General features: G+C 39.5%; 1 protein-coding gene across 1 annotated transcript in view; it reads right to left on the bottom strand.

Moving 5' to 3' along the window:
* itfg1 (integrin alpha FG-GAP repeat containing 1) overlaps positions 1-19,668 on the bottom strand; it is a 162,019-nt gene that overhangs the window by 68,012 nt on the left and 74,339 nt on the right. Inside the window, exon 11 of the mRNA XM_034571059.1 lies at positions 396-546. Within this exon, the coding sequence (XP_034426950.1) occupies positions 396-546 (151 nt within the window). The remainder of the gene's footprint in view (positions 1-395; positions 547-19,668) is intronic.

The following is a 19,668-nucleotide window of genomic DNA, read 5'->3' as shown; positions in this document are numbered from 1 at the left end:
CAGCTCGTCAGTGGGGCTTCCTCCGCTGCTGCTAACAAGTGAGTCCACAGATTTGTTGTTGTTGAAGAGAGAGTCAGTTGCATGGTACAACGATGACAAACAGCCTTAAACATTTTGTTTTTTTCTTTGCCGTCTACGGTGAAGAAACCAAAATACTTCCAAATGCTCTTTCTCAGATGCTTTTGTGTCGTGATTGGCTGTTCAGGACATCTTCAGGAAGCAAACTACATCTGACGGTGTGACGACTATTGTATATTTTGACATTACAGGTTAAATATGAACTTTCCCCCCCCATTTTCAAATGATTGTTTGCATTGTGAATAAAAAGTGACAGCCCATGTACATTATGACCAGAGCAAACCCCAGATTATACGGAGTCATCAGAAATTACTCACATCCTCGTAGATGTCAAAGAATGTTGCCATTATGGCATTTTGGATGGCTCCCAAATCTGATTGGTCCCAGTGGATGTGAAACATTCTTCCCACACTATGGCAGCTGACGTTGTTACAGGGCACGTTCTCCAACAGGAAGGCCTGCTGAACACTGGGAGAGGGAGAGAGAGAGAAAATGCAGGTTATCATTTGCTTCTTGGATGCCAACAACAGGGTGCAGTGTTTGCTCAAATGCAGCATGTTTATATCTTCAGCAGATCAGAATGACAGTTCTCAGCAGAATCATGCCCAGTGACACAGGTATGAAGTATAAACTGGAAACTCCCTCTCTCACACTTCATTCCATTTCTGAAGCTGATCCTGGTCCCTGCAAAATAACCTCCAGCGTCCTCCTGCTCCAAGTGCACACTCTGTCTCAGCCAGACATTTCTTACTTTAGTCTGATGTAGCCGTATGGTTTTAGATCACAATGACGTGTCTCTGAACTTTAAATGTTGACCTTGTGGAATTTACTTTGGCTTTTGAATCTAAATGGCATTTGTTAGATTTTACAGCAAACAGCATGGAGCCAGAAAGTGAGCATTTGTCCTGACAATCAGCGTGGGAACAACTTAGTATATCCATACCTCCACCCACCCTGTAAAGCACTGCAGCTCTACCCAAGTGTCGCCTCTCAGTGATAAAAGAAATGTCAGGTGGGTTTACTCAATTGTCAAACTGTAATCTCAACACATGCACTAAAATATGCACATATAAAATAATGCACATATAAAATGACGCATGGTCTTTTTAATTTTGAGAGCAGGACTTACTAATTTCACTTTCAGATTTTTTAATGCTCTCACTGCAAACCCTGCACTCAAATGTTACATGTGTGCAAACATAAAACATCTGTGCCGGGATTGTTTTGTGCAACAAGCCAGTCAAAATTCCCCGTCAAAAAAATTACAAAATCTGAGTCTAAAATCAATAAGTCCTGCTCTTAAAGACCATGCCCTTGTAAAAAGATAGGTCAAAAAACTAATACATTTGTAGGTGTTCAGTTTGCTGTGACCACACCCTGTATTTGGCATCTTTTTTCACGACACATGGTGACTAATTTATTCAAGATAAAATAAAACCCAAGCAGTATTTTTTATCCAGCATTCTGTCTGTACTTGTGTGCTCAGTCTTTGTCACATTCTCCCTTTAAATCTGTGGGAAGATTGAATCCCCCTCTTTTTTTTCTTTATGTGTCTTTCTAGCCCTGTGTACCTGTTCCTATCGGACTAAAGAGCCGGACTAAAAATAGAATAACCGTGAAAGCCCTCCCTCTCTCAGGATTTTTAATTACCCCTCCCCCCTTACTCTGTCTTGGGAGTGGAGGTGAAGGCCCACCTCAAGCTATGAGCCTGATGGGACTTCTGCCATCCAAGATGCCTTAAGAAGTTGAAAGACTGTGTGAGGCGGTGTTGGAAAAACATTAAATCTGCCTTCCTTGCAGTAAAACCTGTCACTGGGACAGATAGAGGTGGAAGATAAGGGATAAAAAAAGAAATGTGCTCCTTGTTATAAAGGTGGATTGATTGATTACTGTCACTAATATTACGCTCTCATATACATCCTGAAACTGGGCAAAATGCACATTTGTTGAGAGTTTAAACTAAAGTATGAGCAGTGAGTTAGAGACAGAGATAGATACATGTCCCTGTATACGACGAGACGGAACAAGCTCATCTCATTATCATGTCTCCTACAAAAGGGAATACAGAGAAAAACAGAAGCTTTCAGCAGAAAAGCAGCAAATTGTGAGATGCCAATTATGACACGCACGCACGCGCTCGCTCAGTGAACAGTATGGGGCAGATATCAGGGTGATAAATGCTGATGTTACACAACAGCTGGCTTCAATAAAGCAATACAAGTGGTCAAATAGGTGATTGAAAGTGCTCTATAAGCCTCTCCACTGCTCTCAGTCTGGCTTTAGGAAAATGGTTGCTAAGTGAACAAACAATAACAGAGTGCAGTTATTTTATTTTATCATAATCATTTTTCTATCATGAAGTATGTAATGGCTGCTTTGATTGCGGTTTTTCATTTTCATGGTTATTTTGGTGGCACTGTATGGTTTGACAAAAAGACCCTCAGTTCATCAACCTGTGTGGATGAGCACTGGGTTTTTCCCAATATCTTTTTTATCATGCATTGTGTGTTGCACGGAGAAGGCACATTTTGATGAAACTTTAAAAATGTACCTAAAATATTGCCCAAACATTGTACTCTAGCTTTAAAAAGGAAAACCACTTGTTTAATAAACCCAAATTAAAATAATTATATACAGTAAGACGATAGTATTGGAATGCCCTGACTAAAACTGCTGTATCTTCTTCTTCTCATGAACATTATTGCAATCTTTTTACAGTCACAGTAGCCTGGGCATTAATCCAATTTATGTTTGATTCAGGCTGCATGGTAAATAGCAATACATTTGTGTTGAATGGACTGTATTAATATTGCACTTTTCAATGTTATCAACCTGAAAGCGGTTTAGAGTTCCTTTCACCCATTCACACACACACACTTTCATACAGGATTTCTGCACACTGCACTTTTTTCCCCATCACCCAGCATTCATACACTGTCAGCAAAGCCATTAGGGGAAATTTGGGGTTTAGTATCTTGCCCAAGGACACTTCGGAATGCAGACTTGAGGTACAAATGGGGCTCAAACGGTTTGTGGACGACACGCTCTACCTCCTGAGCCACAGCCGCCCTTGGATCACCTTACTCACAACGTCAGTGTTTTTTTCACAGAAGATGAATCATTATCACTGCATCCAACTAAGGGAAACAAATTCACTTTTTAATTTCAAATATTCTCATAAATTTTTCCCTGACATCAGCATCAACAGCAGACCTTGATATATGAGGAGTAAGTGCAATAATCTGGTTATTGTACGGGCAGCCAGAAATCCTGAAATACTAAAGTTATTGGGTGAGGCCTCTACTTAGCTTCCAATAATTACAACATCTGTATTTAAATAGGCAACGTGCAGCAAAGTTCAGAAATTTAATTAATTTTTAAAGTGGACACATAATGCTTCAGGCGCACAGATTGAAATAGTCTCAGTTGAGATGACAGTTTTCTCTGCAGACGTGCTTGTGTTTCAGGATGTCTGCATCGTTGTGCGTGGGGGGAGAAGGCGATGAGTGAGGATGGGGCTTGTGCTGGTTTAACTCTGGCTGTGATTACACGTATATTAGCTGGGCTTTGGTTAAAGGTCATTCTGTGTAAGCCATCAATACTGTGCCTTCACTAAAGCCCCCCTCCCTACTCAAACGGCATAACTTTAACAGCGAATGTGGCCGGTTGTCACTGACGACCTGCAGGACCTCCAACTCTTTCTCAGGGACGCTGTGTGTGTGTGTGTCTGTGCGCAAAAGGAAATCTAACATTTAAAGTTTCAGGCTGAACTTTAGACGGCATTTGATTGTTATTCACCAATGTGTGTGTGTCCTTTCTGAGATTTTTGAACTTCAAAACAACATCTCCCCAGCACTGCAGGGGGTGGGGGTGATGGTGGAGATGAACTCGGGATTATGAGGTGGATCACACACACACACACACACACACACACACACACACACACACACACACACACACACACACACACACACACACACACACACACACACACACACACACACACACACACACACAATCATAGGAGGCATTACCGATTTGTGGCTGATCAGAACAGATTATCCGACCAAATCATCCTTTAATGTGACGGATTTACAGAAATATCAAACATGTTTGATATTTTCAATTCGAGATCCAATGGTGCCGTTTGAAAAGAACAGCAATTGGTTGGGTGAACAGAAAGAGAGTCAGTAACTGGATGTTGTGTTCTTGTGTTTAGAGCCGAAAAATGGCTGCCTACAATGTAAATAAGACCTTTGTTTGGTGGACCGTAGAAAAGGGGGATAAACTTGTGAAATTGACAACAGTATGAGTGCATGTGTATCCAGCAAGACGTAAAACATTTGACATTACTCAAAAAAGTTTAACCAAACTATGATGGCAGTCCACCTCCATGTTTGTTTATATTCTGAAGTCACATTTGATCACGTGAGTTGCTGTGAGTTCCCAAGTCTCTGAAATCACCATTCACAAATCTTTTGTTTAAATGGCAAGTGTGTGGTCCTGCGTCTTGACTGGATCGTCAAGTGTGTGCTTCCGATTACATCTGTTGTTGTGTCTGTGGCCTCCCAATCTGCAGCAGGCATTAATGTCAATACAACCAATAATCATTGAGAGATTGCATTCAAAACATTGATAGTGGCCCTAAAAGACACATCACAGGATCACAGAAGTCATTAGGATCCATCCTCAGGGCACCATGAATTTATGTACTAAATTTCGTCGAAAGGTCAACGAAACAACTAATGGACATTGCCATCCTTGGAGCCACAGCACTAAAAATCATGATGAAGAATGACAGATAATCTCACTTCTCACTAAAATGTGATTTATAAAGTGCAAGGAATTACTAAATCTGAGCTAAAGCCAAAACAAGGCCTTTACAGCACTTACAGTCTAACACTAATGTCTCTGTATGCCTGGGGGCCTCCAGTATTGTATGAACCTGGTGTCAGCGCTGATGCTGATGTGTGTGTGTGTGTGTGTGTGTCTGGGGGGAGTCTTCCAGTGCTGCTAGCTCTATCTGCCTCCCTTCTAATTGGCCTCCAGAGGGGCATGAGGATGGCAGGAGGCTGACCAGCTGATCACACAGATGACCCTCCTCTCCCTCACCTCAAATGCTTCGAAAGGCCACTGTTACGTGTCCACCTTTACTGTTCACTCTCCATCCATCCGTCCATCTCGCTCAAGCTGAGCTATATTAACCTGGCCACCTCCTTCTTGATATCCTTCTGTTCCTTTCTCATTTCCTCTCATCCTCTCATCTACAATTGTGCTTTCTCCCCCCCTCCACCCATCCATATGCCTTTCTTCCAGACTTAATTTTTCCCCCTCCGCCAATCAAAACACCAAGGACTGTTAAAATGCTCACAAGTTGTGTTTTTTTCACAAAGCATTGTATGGGAGCATTTGATAATGCCCGTTACAGTTTTGATGATGGAAGCAACACAGCGGTGCACTCCTCTCTACTTTCCTTGACATTTTTTACCTTCTATCCTTGAGTTAAAGCTCTCTGCTATCCTCCTCCACCTACCCGTCTGATAATGAGAATATCTTTCAAGTTAGTGTAGTGTGAACGGAATCACGTCCCTTTCCACCGTCAGCATCCATCTGAGGGGTAAGCAGAGTTGAACTGGCCTGCAGATTTGTCATAAGACTAACAAGCCAGTCGTGACTGTAATAATAAAAATGTTTTAATAATAATATATATATATAATATTAATACAATTTGAATAAACAGGCAAACAGCACCTTGCCGACTGTGCAGTAGTGGGGGAGGGCCAGTGAGCCTTAACAGTCAGTCTGTGGACTGAGTTGAACATGTCTTCTTCTATGACCTCGGATAACCAAGAGGAGCAGGTGTTTTCACTCCCGTGATGATTAGCAAGCAGAATAGGATGACCTCGACACTTTGAATAAACAGGCGACTAGCGTCTGTCCAAGGGGCGACTGGGATGTTCATGACAACGACAACTGCGATTCTGCATCTAACTTGTCAATTATAAGTTAAATTGGAATTAACTTAACATTTTCTACACTGTTTTAAGAACACACACAAACAAACACTGCAGTTGGAATGACTCGGGTTCGTGTGTCACCCAACTATTGACAGATTGACAGAGAGTGAGAGAGAGGCTGACAGTGAGAGAAAGAGACGTGGACCAAAGGTGAGCAAAGACAAGCAGTGGGCAGGTCCACATAGATGAAGTGACAGTCAGACAGCGATATGTTGTCAAAGCCCTGAGGCGCTGTGGTTTCTCACTCTGCGAGCCACTGTGGTGATGAACACAGGCAATGACACACAATCAAAGTCAAAGTACATCCTTTGGTTGTGTCATTCCTCCACACGGTCTGCTTGCCGTCACTCACTGTTTCATCCTCAATGTCTCTCCCTGGCTGCGACATTGTCCCACAGACGGGTTTGCTACCAAGTAACCTTTCTTTTAGTCATTCCTTATTAGATTTTTTGTTCACAGCATTATACAACAGCAACTTACAAATGAGTTTGTTTTACAACTGTGTTATACGCGACTTTCATTAGAAAAGAAAATCTGGTGTGTTGAGCAAAAAGTGCACTACATTATCATCTCTATCCCTTTCCTTACAAAGTATTAAGTATTGCTAGCAACTGCAAATTTACGTGTATTGCAGGTCATAGTAAGGTTAAGTTAGTGTTGTTAGCTTGACAGTGAACAAGCTGGGAAACAATGAAGACTTAAATAAGTGTGGGACCGGGAGAAATATCACTGGTAAAATCATTGGCAAAGCTTGGGTCTCAATTTGGGTGTAGGGCTTAATCCCCATTTGTCAGCACAATACTTTAACTCCTGTGGCAGAAACACTGGTTTAATCGATGTTTTCCCTAGAATAAACTTCCAAAATGACAGACTTCGAATCAAACAAAGATTGCACACTGGGTCAATGAAATAAATGTTAATACACAGGGATACAAGACAGACTTTGAAATAATCGTGCTATGTGCTCATAGCGTTATTGTTTTTAGCTACGCTAGCAGCATGGCCTCGGGGGTTGCAATGCAGTTGGACAGGTAATCAGTCGAGAATGACAACACATATTTAATGGATTTCCATAAAATGTTGTGAAAACATTCATGGTCCCCAGAGGATGAATTGCAATCTCCTGACATCATCGTGTCAAAATGTCCATTTATCAAATGTTGTTATTAATTTAAAAAAAACATCAGTTCTATTAACATTATCATGAACCTCAGCTGTACTTGGTGTTTGTACTACTTGTCAAAATACTTAATAAAGAAATATGGTTAAAAACGTCAAAATAATACATCAAAAATCGAATTTGTGTTATTATTATCGATATATGCTAGCATGCTGACATTAGCATTTACCTCACTTCTTAACCCACCATACTAGTTAGAAAATATTTGCTGAATACATGGTAAAAGACAAGTATTTAGCAATAACTTACGGAGTTAGACCATTAAACTGCTTTTCATTCAAGTATTTTTTTTGGGGTGGGCCAGAAATAATAAAGCCATACTTAGCATAACCTCTCTGCCAACATGATGATATTACTACACAATAACTAACATAGTAGAGCACATTAACATCAGTGGTTCCCCAGCTCAACCTTTAGCTACAATAACTAACTTCAATTTACAGCTACCTATGCCTTAATTCCTCAAAAGATTTTCCACAACTACTCTAAATATTTACATTTCAAAAGAATGATAGGATGATGATAAGGTGAATAACCAAACCTAGATTTATTGAAAAGGGTTAGTCAGGTTTCAGCATCTTCAGCAGACACCCCCCACAACATTGTCAAGCATGAGATTACTGCTTTTAAACAATTTTGAAATGTAATCTTAAATAGTTGGTGGTTTTCTTATTAATTTAAGATTGCGAGTGGTTAATAGCACATTTTTCTGTAATGTGTATAGATATTTATTTATGCTTTACATGGACTGTAATGAAGCCCACATACCCACCTCTGCAGATTTTAGTGTAATAGCTTGCAGCGCTGCACACTAGAACGTGGCATAATTCTTTAAAACCAATCAACACTGCATTTCATTAAACTCTAACTGAGCAGCTCCCTAGAAAGAGAATTTTCTCTGTTGGAATGTCATCTGAGGCCACACCAGCCTCTCTCTAAAAAGGTGCTTCTTGAAAAGAAAATAATGGAGAGGACTAACAAGGCAAATGCCTCACACTACTACGGCTTCCACCCTGGTATTAGCAACAAAACCGAGAGACAAACACAGCTGCCATACAGAGCTAAGATACAGAGAGAGATGGATTTTAAATAGCATTGCCTAGCAACAGCCTGCTAAGCTCTTAGCAGTTCCATGGTCGGGATGCATACTGATAGTTGGAGACAAATGCGCATATGCACTCACAGCAACACTCAAACGTAATGTGATGGAACTCATCATTGCATCAACAAGGTGCAGTGAGCTTTACATAACCAAGAATATTAATTGTTACTCTGCTCTGATTAGGCACGGATTGGGGTGTTGTCCTGACTTAAACTTCAACTCTGAGTTTCTTACATGAAATTTGAATTCAGTAGAGAAGTCGACATTACAATACTGTCACGTTAACTGATTCCACTGCCATATTTGATGTCCATTGCAAAAGAAAGGAATTATTATTGTATCGTACATTCACCCATATACAAGACTATATATAGACTAGGAGACTAGAACAACTGAAATCGAATCATATAGACAATAATATTTAATAATAACAATAATTAGCATATTATTGTGAATATTATTGATGTTGTTTATTTGTACTGGTGTGGGGTAAAACATGATGGAATGTTACTAAGTACATTCACCTAATTACCGTATACAAATTTGAGGGACTACATTACTTGAGTGTTGCAATTTTCATGTTTCTTTATACATCTACTCCATTAGATCTCAGAGGCAAATATTTATACTTTTATCCACTATTATTTTCTATCTCACTTTAGTTGCTAGTTACTTTACAAATTAAGATTAAAACGTATTAAGAGACAACAGTAAAATCCTGCTCTTACATGAATGCATTTGTAAAAATTACACATGACAACATACACAGAGTGCATTCATTGTGAAAATGGCCAAGTTAATGTCCAGCCAGCATCATTGGAAATTAAGATGAGGCTGTGCTCTGAAGTGTCATTAAATGCTCAGGAAACAATAATGTTGAATTTGACTCAAACTTTTAAAAATCGTGTGAGTAAACCACCATAAAAAGGTCTGTGAATGCTATTTTGTATTACCCCCTACTACAGCCCTGTGTGTGACTAGTTTCTATTCGTGGTTGTTGATCCCAATAACTGGAAGTCAGAAAAGTTAAATAAATTAAGTGTTCATGAAGAAATAAAAGACAACGGCAAACCCAGTGGTAATGCAATAAGGATTCCCATCTGTATCATGAATGAATGATAATGATTGTGTTTGCCATACAATGCTACGTACAATAGGTTTTTTGAGTAAGATTTAGATTTTTTCTTTGTTTTGTTGCTACCTTTTGCTAAAGTTTTTACTCAATGCCCCATAATGACAAAGCAGAAACATAAATCACAATACATATCACAAACATATTACATTAAGTATTGTGACCCTTTGCTATGACACTTGAAATTTAGAGTCTATCTGTGGTAAACTCAATGTATTCCCCATGGTTTAGAAAGACACAGAGCTGTCTATATATAGTCGCACAGCCGATAAGACATCAGAGCATGTATGTGACATGTGATATTTCATTAAATGTGAGCTAAATGTGTGAATTTTAACATAGTAGTACCTAATATAGGACCAGTGTCAACTATACACAGTATTTAAAAGTATATTTTCATCTGGTTCTTTCCATGTGATCCAATATGTTTGTTAGGCATTAGATAGATAAGTGTAGATAATTAAATCAAGGCCCAGCGAGTAATAGAGTCATCACAAGATATAAAGCAACAACAATATTGGTCAGAAAAACAGTTATTACATATTTTGCCCAAATTCCCCAAATCTGAATTCAAGAGTTAATCACTACCACATCAGATCAAAACCTGGACTGACAAATTAAGTATAACACTGTACTTGTCCCACTAACCCCAGTTCTGTGTTCCATGTCTGTGCATTGTGATGAGTGAGGCAAAAATAAAGAACATAGAGGAGTGTCAGAAGCAGAACAGTCAGGCCAAGACTAAAATTGGTGTTCTTTCCTGCTCACACTTGCTATTCACACTGACAACTATGGGAACAAGCAGTGCACTGAGTACCCAGCTGGTGCAGTCAAAATGATTATAGGTCGAGTTCAATGTGAGACACTTCTAAATCTCAATGGTCACCATCTTGGCTATGCATAGGAAACAGGTGGGGACAATCATGTATTTCAAATTTGAGGAAATGGCAGCCAAGGAAGGACTCTTTAATGGTGGCGTAATGAAACAGGGCACACACATGAAAGTAAAACATTCTTTTTATGTGATGTGAGCAAAAAAGACGACAATGTTTTGGTGGGTAACAATCATTGTGAAATGTTGCAGTTGTCACTTCCAGAGAGTGCATGACTGTGACTGATTTTGTGGGTCTAAAGACTAAGAAATTGATTTGAGTTTAGCTGTACTCTTCTGAAAAAAATCTTTCTTTTCTTTTAAAAGACATGTTGCAGCATGACTTTTCTTCAGCAATACCTTTGTTGTGATTTTGCTGGGCAACACCCTGCAAAAGAGGTTAACTACATTATTCAATTACTGTCAGACACTCACTGACCTATAGCCTGAAGACATCTACACTTAAATGTGTGCTATGTTTGTGTAGGCGCGAGTCTGTGTCTCATCTCCCGAAGGCCTTTCCTGTCTTCTTGTTGATTTACACAACGTTAGAGACACACAGTGACATCTGAAAGTGCATCTTGATGGATCCAATCAGTACTATCTGTAATCACCGGTTATTATTGGGATGTGCTGTCATGTAGTGGTGTGAGATACAACAGAAATCACTTAAATTCGGCCGTCTCCATCTGTGACCTAATTTCGTATTCCAGAAATAGCTTCCTCTCACCACATACTGCTACATGCATGGCTACATGCTACATGCACACTCTTGCATACACACCCGCACACACGCATGCACGCACAGCAGCCCAGTGGAGGGTGGAGGGTGGAGGGTGGAGTGTGACATTTAGACCATTTCTCCTGCGATAGGGGGCTCTTATGAAGCTGGGGTGGACCATTTCAACATCAAACACTCACAGCCGGCAGGACGCTCTGTCCCCCTGAGGGCACTGGATGAATGGAGTGTGTGTGAGTGTGTGTCTTCCAGTGAATTCGGAGCCTACCTGAGTAAAGAGAGTGGCTGGGCTGGCGGCTGCTCTAAAATATGATCTAGTATATAAAAACAGACTTGTAGTCTAACCACATCTTACTTCAGGGAATCATCGCTTTAGTCATCGTCATCATAGCAGGGGACTCTAAAAAGCTGCAGGAGCTTTGTGCTCCATCTACGTCATTACTGACTAAATCTAATTTAGTCACTAATGTCAAGATCACACTTTGCTGTGCTGCTATGGAAATCACGCTACATGCTGGGTGCTTTGTTTACCTAGCGATTATTGTAATAGCGACAGATAAAGTGCTTCCATTTTGATTCTTTACGATGAGCATACAACTACAATTGCTACTGCTCAAAAGGCATTTTAATGTCAGGTGTAAATGGGGTACACAAAGAAATGCAGACACTAATATTGGTTACAGGAGAGCAGCGGACAGCACACATCTGACCGTCTAATCCAATCTACATGACTATAAAGCAAAGATATCTTTCTCTTTGTGTATGTCTGTTTTTGCTCAGTTATGTGTCTGTCTTTCCTTCACATATTTTATTTATTCAGTTTAAAATTACAGGGACAATGCACATTAGTAAATATTTCTGTAAATGAGCCAGTTTAGCCATTTTGGCTAATTGTCAACTGTAGTCCCTGGGCAGGTGTGAAAACAACTACAGAGGCCATGTTTTGCATTTTGCATTTACTTTATTTTATATATTTTTTTCTATATATATCTTTTTATTTTATATTTGTTTTTTTTTCATGTGTAAAAAAGTAGTACTTACTGTGCTTTTATGTTTTATGTTCCTTGTATGCACCTATACCAAGGCAAATTCCAGGTAGGTGTAAACCTACTTGGCAATAAATACTTCTGATTCTGATTCTGATAATACATGACACATGCACACTTCATACGAACACATAAAATGTTTGAAAACAGGACATACATAACATATAGAACACAAAACATAAAAGCACGCTAAGGCTACTTAAATCTACAATGTAGTCACACACTTAATTATCTTTCAACCATGATTTTAAGTTAATTTTAAATGCACAAAATGTACCACAGTCTCTGATGGATGCTGGCAAACTGTTCAAAGTGTGAGCTGCTCTAACTGAGAAGGCTGACTGCCCAAAGTTCATCCCCCTCATTTTATTTATTTTATTATATCTCGAGAACCGTTCTTCCTATCGACTTCTTATTTGATGGGTTCATTGCTGTGGACCCAAAGGAGGTGCAGTTGGTTCATAATTTGCTGCTATTTTGGCACGCAACACATTTACTATTAATTAACTTTGAATAATGCGCAGCTCTGCAGCAGTGGGTTGCAGCAGTGGGTTGCAGCTTCAGGGCTCTGGACTGTGTCATGTGGACAGCCATGATCAGATCTGTGCAGCAGCCAGTGAGAAGTTATTTCATATGCCATGCTCTATACATCAATATGAAACTGTTTTGCAAAGGACACAGTTCAACAAGGATATGTTTACGAAAACAAAACTCTGAACTTTACAGATAACCCCTGTTTTGTTTTAAACCCATCCCTTTGAATAGAGTGAATTATTTCTTATTGTTTACTTTCTCAAAATTGTTATGCCACTAGAGTCCAATTACTGCTTCCAGCTGACACACTGAACAAACAAAAAGCAAAACAGCTGTCCAGCAAACAGACACATTTCTGATAACCTATGCACCTAAATCAATTTCTGAGTGGATATTCTGGTGCAATAATCATCAATTTTAAAAGTTGAGAATTGAGAGTGAAATTACATCGTAAAGATTACAGTATCTACTTATTGGTGTGTATCTGAATGTATTCATTGAGCATTTGTTTGGATGAATACTCCTAGTTTGATAAAATGAAATGAAAAACAGATCCCAAACACATGCGTAATACAGAACAGAAGAGCAAAAGTAGTGCAGATAAGGTCAGTACTTGACAAAACATAAACTGTATGCTTAATGAATTGACGCACAGCCTAATATTGACAATCTGTTGTTTGGTCCGGATGTTCAGACATGTCAGGTTAGCCTGTCTACAAACGTAGCATAGGTTGACACAGTCCACATAGGTGATGACAACACAGTGCACGTATGCCATACACAAATCTTTAGTCCGCTCCCTACATTGCAATGTGAAATCAAAACTAACCAGATCAAATGTAAACAATGTAACAAAGGGGGGTTAGTATCCTAAAATAAATCACAATGAAAAGTCTATTTAGTTTCAGCAGTAAAATAAAGATAATTTTTGCTTTACAGACGGAACGTAAACTTTATTTTTGGAGTAGCAAAGCTGCACTGCTCTGAGCAGCAGAGGAGGACATCAGTGGAACTTGCTCTTGTGTTTAGTGTGCATTCCTCATTCATCTGTCTGGATGAGTCAATGGCTCGCTCAGGGACACACATTATCTAATAATCCTATAATTTCTTGTTCTGTTTCCTTTTCCTCCAGTGCTAGCGTTCACTATTGTTTTACCATTCTCTTAAAAAAATGGAAAGCAGGGGAGAAAGAAAGCAATTATGTGAGGAAGAAAGCAACAAAGACCTATTATATGAACATCTGGGGATTTTGCTGACTTTTTAAGTGATTCCATAATTTATCTTCAGTGTAGACTGTGGTTGAATAAGTAGCCACTGGTGCTCTATGATGACTTGCTCCTCTAAACAGAACAGTCAGAAAACTCAGTACAATCTCAAGTTTTTGTCCATTTAGGGAGCTCTCCTCCCTTTCTCCAAGCAGCTGTCTCCAGACATTACAATATTTCACATAGCCTTGGCAACACAAACACATATTTTCTCCATCTCCCTCTCTGTGGCACAACTACTGGACATACACAGTCCCTCTCATGCTCAATCCCTCAGAGAGCCTCAAAACCTTAAAGGAGACTTAATTAATTTTAAAAGTAAATGGGTGTGCAAAGATGGGGCTGTTATCTTTATTCTCAAGGGTGGCATTGTGTGTTTCCATGGAGGAGGCATCTCAGGTGGTATTCAGGAAAACACTCTGATGTTGTACTAATTTATGGTGAGGGAAAGAGAGAGGGAACAGGAATGTACACAAGCCTATGGATTTCCTGTGTGTCTGTATCTGTACAATGTAAGAGCAGGTGGATGGTCAGATTGTTAGTACGTTACTTGAAGAGTCCCCCGCTATGATGAGTTTTTCTCACATTTGTCAATTTAACAGAGCCAATATTGTAAAAAAATTTACAAACGTTAAAGGGCAATTTTACACCTACCTTGGTCTGGACCTTCGGACTTTTCAGTTTGGTCTAAATAAATAAACCAAAATAACAGATGTGAAAGGCGCCTCAAACCTGTGATCTTGGTCCAGATCAAACTAAACTATGGTTTGGTTTGTTTTCAGTGTGATAACACTTCTTTGGATGGTTCAGACCTTGAACCAATTGCTGGAATTGGAGAAAGCATTAAAACAATAGTAGAAGAAAAAGAAGCGGGCGCAGCTCGCAGGATTGTATGAAGTCTTCAGCTCAGACAATGTACCATTTGTAATGTTTGAACAAGGACGTTCATTTGGTGCATTCAAACTACTGTTGAGTTTCGCGCCTAGAGTTGTTGATGCTGGTAGTAATACCAGAATGATCAAACAGAGGCAACAAATTGAGGAAATTAATTGGTTTATAAATTTTCTCCATTCAACAAAAAGACTACTACCCACCGAAATGACAACACCCCAACGTCACACGCACGCAGTTGTCCAAACCAATTAATATAAGGTATAGGTAGATGCAGCCCACTTTAATTATGACAACAGGAGGCACGTACAGTATGTACGTCAAACAAATGTCTTTAGTGCGCTCCCTAAATTGCAATGTCAAACCAACCGTAACAAATGTAAACTATTAATCATAGGAGCCCTCAAGAGCTTTTAGTGAGGCATCTTGCACTTTTGGACCTACTTTATTACTTGGAATGTTACAAATTATATGAGATAGATACACATTATATATATCAAAAAGGCAGCACCTATATGAAAATATTTCATATAAACGTTATGTTACGACAAAAGCTTATGTCTCAAGTTACAATTTTGCACTGATCATGCAGTGAGAAAACCACAAGAGATACCGATACAATAGCCTCATGGACAACATAGAATACATTTTTGTTCAAACCAGAAACAATTTTTTTTTTTAAATTGCATTTCCAACAACAGATAACATCTGTCTTCTATATGAGCGCATGTGTAGTAGGTGGCATTTACCTCTAAAAGCCTGGAGGCAGATTTAAAGGTCTGATCAGTATTTTTCCTCTGACATTAGCCACTCTACGAGAGCTAAGAGAGCAGAGGGAGACAGCTCTGCTGCCCACGCCTCGCACTCTTCACTTTAATTCAACCACCAAACAAAAACACTCCACACACTTCATTAGCAGAACAGTTTAACACTTCTACAACTGCAGCAGCACAGTGACTGACATAAAGCTCTCCACACCTGTATGCATACAAATCTCCTTTAAATATTGACATGAGCAAACAAAACACTGAGGATACCTGTGGACCTCACCACCTACACACACACACACACACACACACACACACACACACACACACACACACACACACACACACACACACACACACACACACACACACACACACACACACACACACACACACACACACACACTGCTTCATGTATCGTAAATGCACAAATTACACAAAATATGAGAGGTGATGGTCTAGTAACAAACTTGCTGTTGCTATTGAAAGAGCAAAATACAATCTACTTTATCTATATAGAAACCAAGATTGATATATTTTCATTTTTTATCTGAAGCAGCGCTTAGGTGTACCCTAATAGTATTTAAGCAGGTGGGGAAAATGTTGCTGCTGTGTTTTAAATGCTTCCTTAAGCCAGAGCCAGACGACAGGAGATACGGCATGTCCAACAAAAATGTACTATGGTATTTCTGTTAAACTATATCTGACAATCAATGTGTTTCTGTTCAATACCTAGATTGCGCATTAGAGGAAAACATGTCCTGAGTAGTTTTATTCCTTGGATTATGGATATTATAGGTTAGTCACTTTAGTAACTGCAAGCAATAGCATTTGTTTATTTAAGATCTCAACAATTTTATTAGAATGACATCCCCGTCAAAACCTTTTGTCGTGTTTATTTACATCGATGACTATTGATGACATGTCCGGTTCCCGCCACAAGTACTGATGACGTAACAGTTTCTCGTGACAACTCCTGATGACTTGACAGCTTCTTGAAGTGCCATCACAATTCGTAGGGGATTTCAACCACTACCCCTCTTAACTTTCAAGGGGCAAGATAACCCTAACAATTTAGTAGCACTTAAATGGCACTTACTTATAGCACTTTGTAGTTTGGCTTTCTTGAAGAAATAGTACTTTCTTGATTCTTGTTGTTCTGGGTTTGTTCCCTCATGGTTGAATGCACTTATTGTAAGTCGCTTTGGATGAAAGCGTCAGCTAAATGAAATGTAATGAAATGTAATAACCCTCGAAAACAAGGAGCAAGGTTAGGGGTAGGGAGGGGTGAAATGGGATTACAGTGAAGCTACCACTGTAGGTTTTAAAATGACTTTGCCACATAGTTACTGTATCCACTCTAATAAACCACTGGTATGGATTGTATTAACATATTGTGATTTGTGTTAATTAATTATATTTTCATACAGTAAATTAGTTGTTACCACATAACTGTCTGTAGTAATCAGAAAATTATACAATGAAGGAGCTTGAATCACAAACATCCCACTTCCTCTAATGTCCGAAGGGGCCAAACTCAAAGAGTTACATTCCCCATCTTTGCAATCAGGATGATATTTCTGGGGATATTAGAGCTACAAAATATGGAGAAGAAAACCTCCACGACAGCACGTTATACATTATTAATTAGCTTTAATTATTCAGCCCTTAAGAGACAACAAGACAGTGCTGGAAAAAAAGTAAGACAAGCATTAAATTAATGAATTATTCTTTCCACAATGGAGCACGTTGGCACAGCCTATTTCTATTGCGGATACCAGGATGACGGTAGCTGCAACAGATAAGAGGAAAATAGAGTGATTTAGAAAGAGCAGTCAATTCCAGCTGCTGAGACCTAACCACAATGTCTCCATAGAAGGGCAGGAGCTTGTCATTGCTATGCCATGTTGCCGCTCACTGACTCATACACTTTGAAAATTGTCTGTTTGAAGGTTTCTGATGATGGGAGTGACAAGACAGCGAGGGATGAAGAACTGCCTGGAGCTGGTTGCCACCAGCTTCCAAGGCAATACCCTGAGGCTAAACCAAACAAACCATATCCATATTTTTAAATAAAATCAAGGCAATTTTTGTTTTGGAATCTACCTACTAATTTCACAATCTGTCAGTATGTATCTATATATACATATCTATATGTATGTGAAATGCATATCTCCTGAACCCTTCATCTTAATGGCTTCACACTTGGTATCTGAATTCTTAGTGCCCCAGGGAAGTGCATTGACGAATTTGGTGCATATTCTGTTCGATTTTTATTAAAAATCTAGTAAAAAACGACAACCAGCACTCTATAGCAGTCAGTGAGGGGCGGGGTAGTGTAACTTCAGTCTGGAGGCTGAGTTGAACATATCTTTTTCTACGTCCTCGAATAAACTACCGCAGCAGTTGTTAACTGGGTCAAACCGTGGGTCAAAATTGCCGCCAGACCATTTTGATTATTTTTTTTTTAATTTAGTGAAAAACGTGGACTATAAAATCGTAATTACAGATAAGCCAGGTAACTTCACTGTGCACCATAGAGTGTTTATCAAAAGACCTGCTCAAAACGACGAGGACACAGACAATAAAAAGTGACGGTATATTGTAGAACAGTTTGAGGACACACTAATGACAAGGAATAATTCTGAAGTAGCTCTGGAGCATTAACACAGGCCAAAAGAACTGACCGTTTGAAAGAGGCAGGTTTAGGACAGGCAGTGTAGGTTTATTAGTAAACATAATGTAGTTTGATGAATATATCTTATTTACACTGACATCGAGTAGTCTTTCCTGAATGTGCTGCAGCTGTCTGTAATGAACAGTGGTCTGTAAGCATGCTGAGTTGAAGGGTGTTAAACCATTGTGTATGGCCTGAGCGGGCAATGAGACCGCTATGGCCTATAGTAATCTGTTGGTCTCATCTGACTGGTGGTCATCTGCCAATGTTACAGGTCACTGTGAAAGATGACAGCCTTGGCTCTCTAACAGCCTCAGATCTAGGAGGGGTGCTGATCTGGCTGGAAGGGAGACCGCAGGGAAGGTGATCTAGCAGCTGTTTTTCTAACACTTGAGAAACACATGGTGATGTTCACATTTGACACAAGCATACACGTAATTATATCGAAGTCGCTCGCGGCAAATCGCACATTAAAGCTGACCTATGCACCTTTTAATCAGTGCATGGATGCCACAGTGAAGTGGGGGGGAAAAACGCATGATTGCAGCTGAGGATAATCCCATTCTATAAGAGCTTATGTCTGACACATACAATCCTATAGCACACGCACGCACGCACGCAAGCAAACACACAGCAATGTGAGAGTTACCCGTAGTTGATGTTCCAAGAAAATGCTGTTATTTACTGATGTATCTCCAAAGCACTGCAGCAGGTGCAGGTGTTAAATACTCTCTCAGGACAACTGCACATCATACTGTCCTGGTCAAAATGATTGGCACCAATGAATGTCATTTACATAAATCACATATCTCCAATTGGAATGCAAATTAACCTATTTTGTATAACCAGACTACCAGAATATTTTTATAAAATTCCCACGGTTGCTAAAGAAAAGAAAAACAAAACAACTAAATTTGCCTTATAATGACTTTATGCAAACAGAAAATGTGCCCTGGACACAATTATTGTCACCCTTCATTAATATTTGGTTGCAGAGCCTTTGGGAGCAATGATAGCCTTCAAATGTCTCTTATAATCATCTAGAAGCTTCCTGCATCTCTCTGCTTTTAGTCTCTGCATTTAAGCTCTTTTAAGTTTGCAGGAGTCCCTTTTACAATGGCAGATTTCAGCTCTCTGAAGGTTTTCAATGGGATTTAGGTCAGGACTTATTGCTGGCCAGGTTAAAACAGTCGATCTTTCCCTTTAAACCAACCTTTTGAAAAGCCAGATGTGTACTTTGGATTGTTGTCTTGCTAAAAAAAGTCCCCAGACCTTCACCTCACACCTAGTTTTCTGATAGCAAGAAACACATTTCATTCTTTAATGCCTTGTCTTCTGATTTCATCATTCCTTTGATACATTCAATGCC

The sequence above is a fragment of the Hippoglossus hippoglossus genome, chromosome 3 (assembly GCF_009819705.1).
Source record: "Hippoglossus hippoglossus isolate fHipHip1 chromosome 3, fHipHip1.pri, whole genome shotgun sequence".
NCBI classification, from domain to species: Eukaryota; Metazoa; Chordata; class Actinopteri; order Pleuronectiformes; family Pleuronectidae; genus Hippoglossus; species Hippoglossus hippoglossus.
This window is presented reverse-complemented; position numbering and strand designations above follow the sequence as displayed.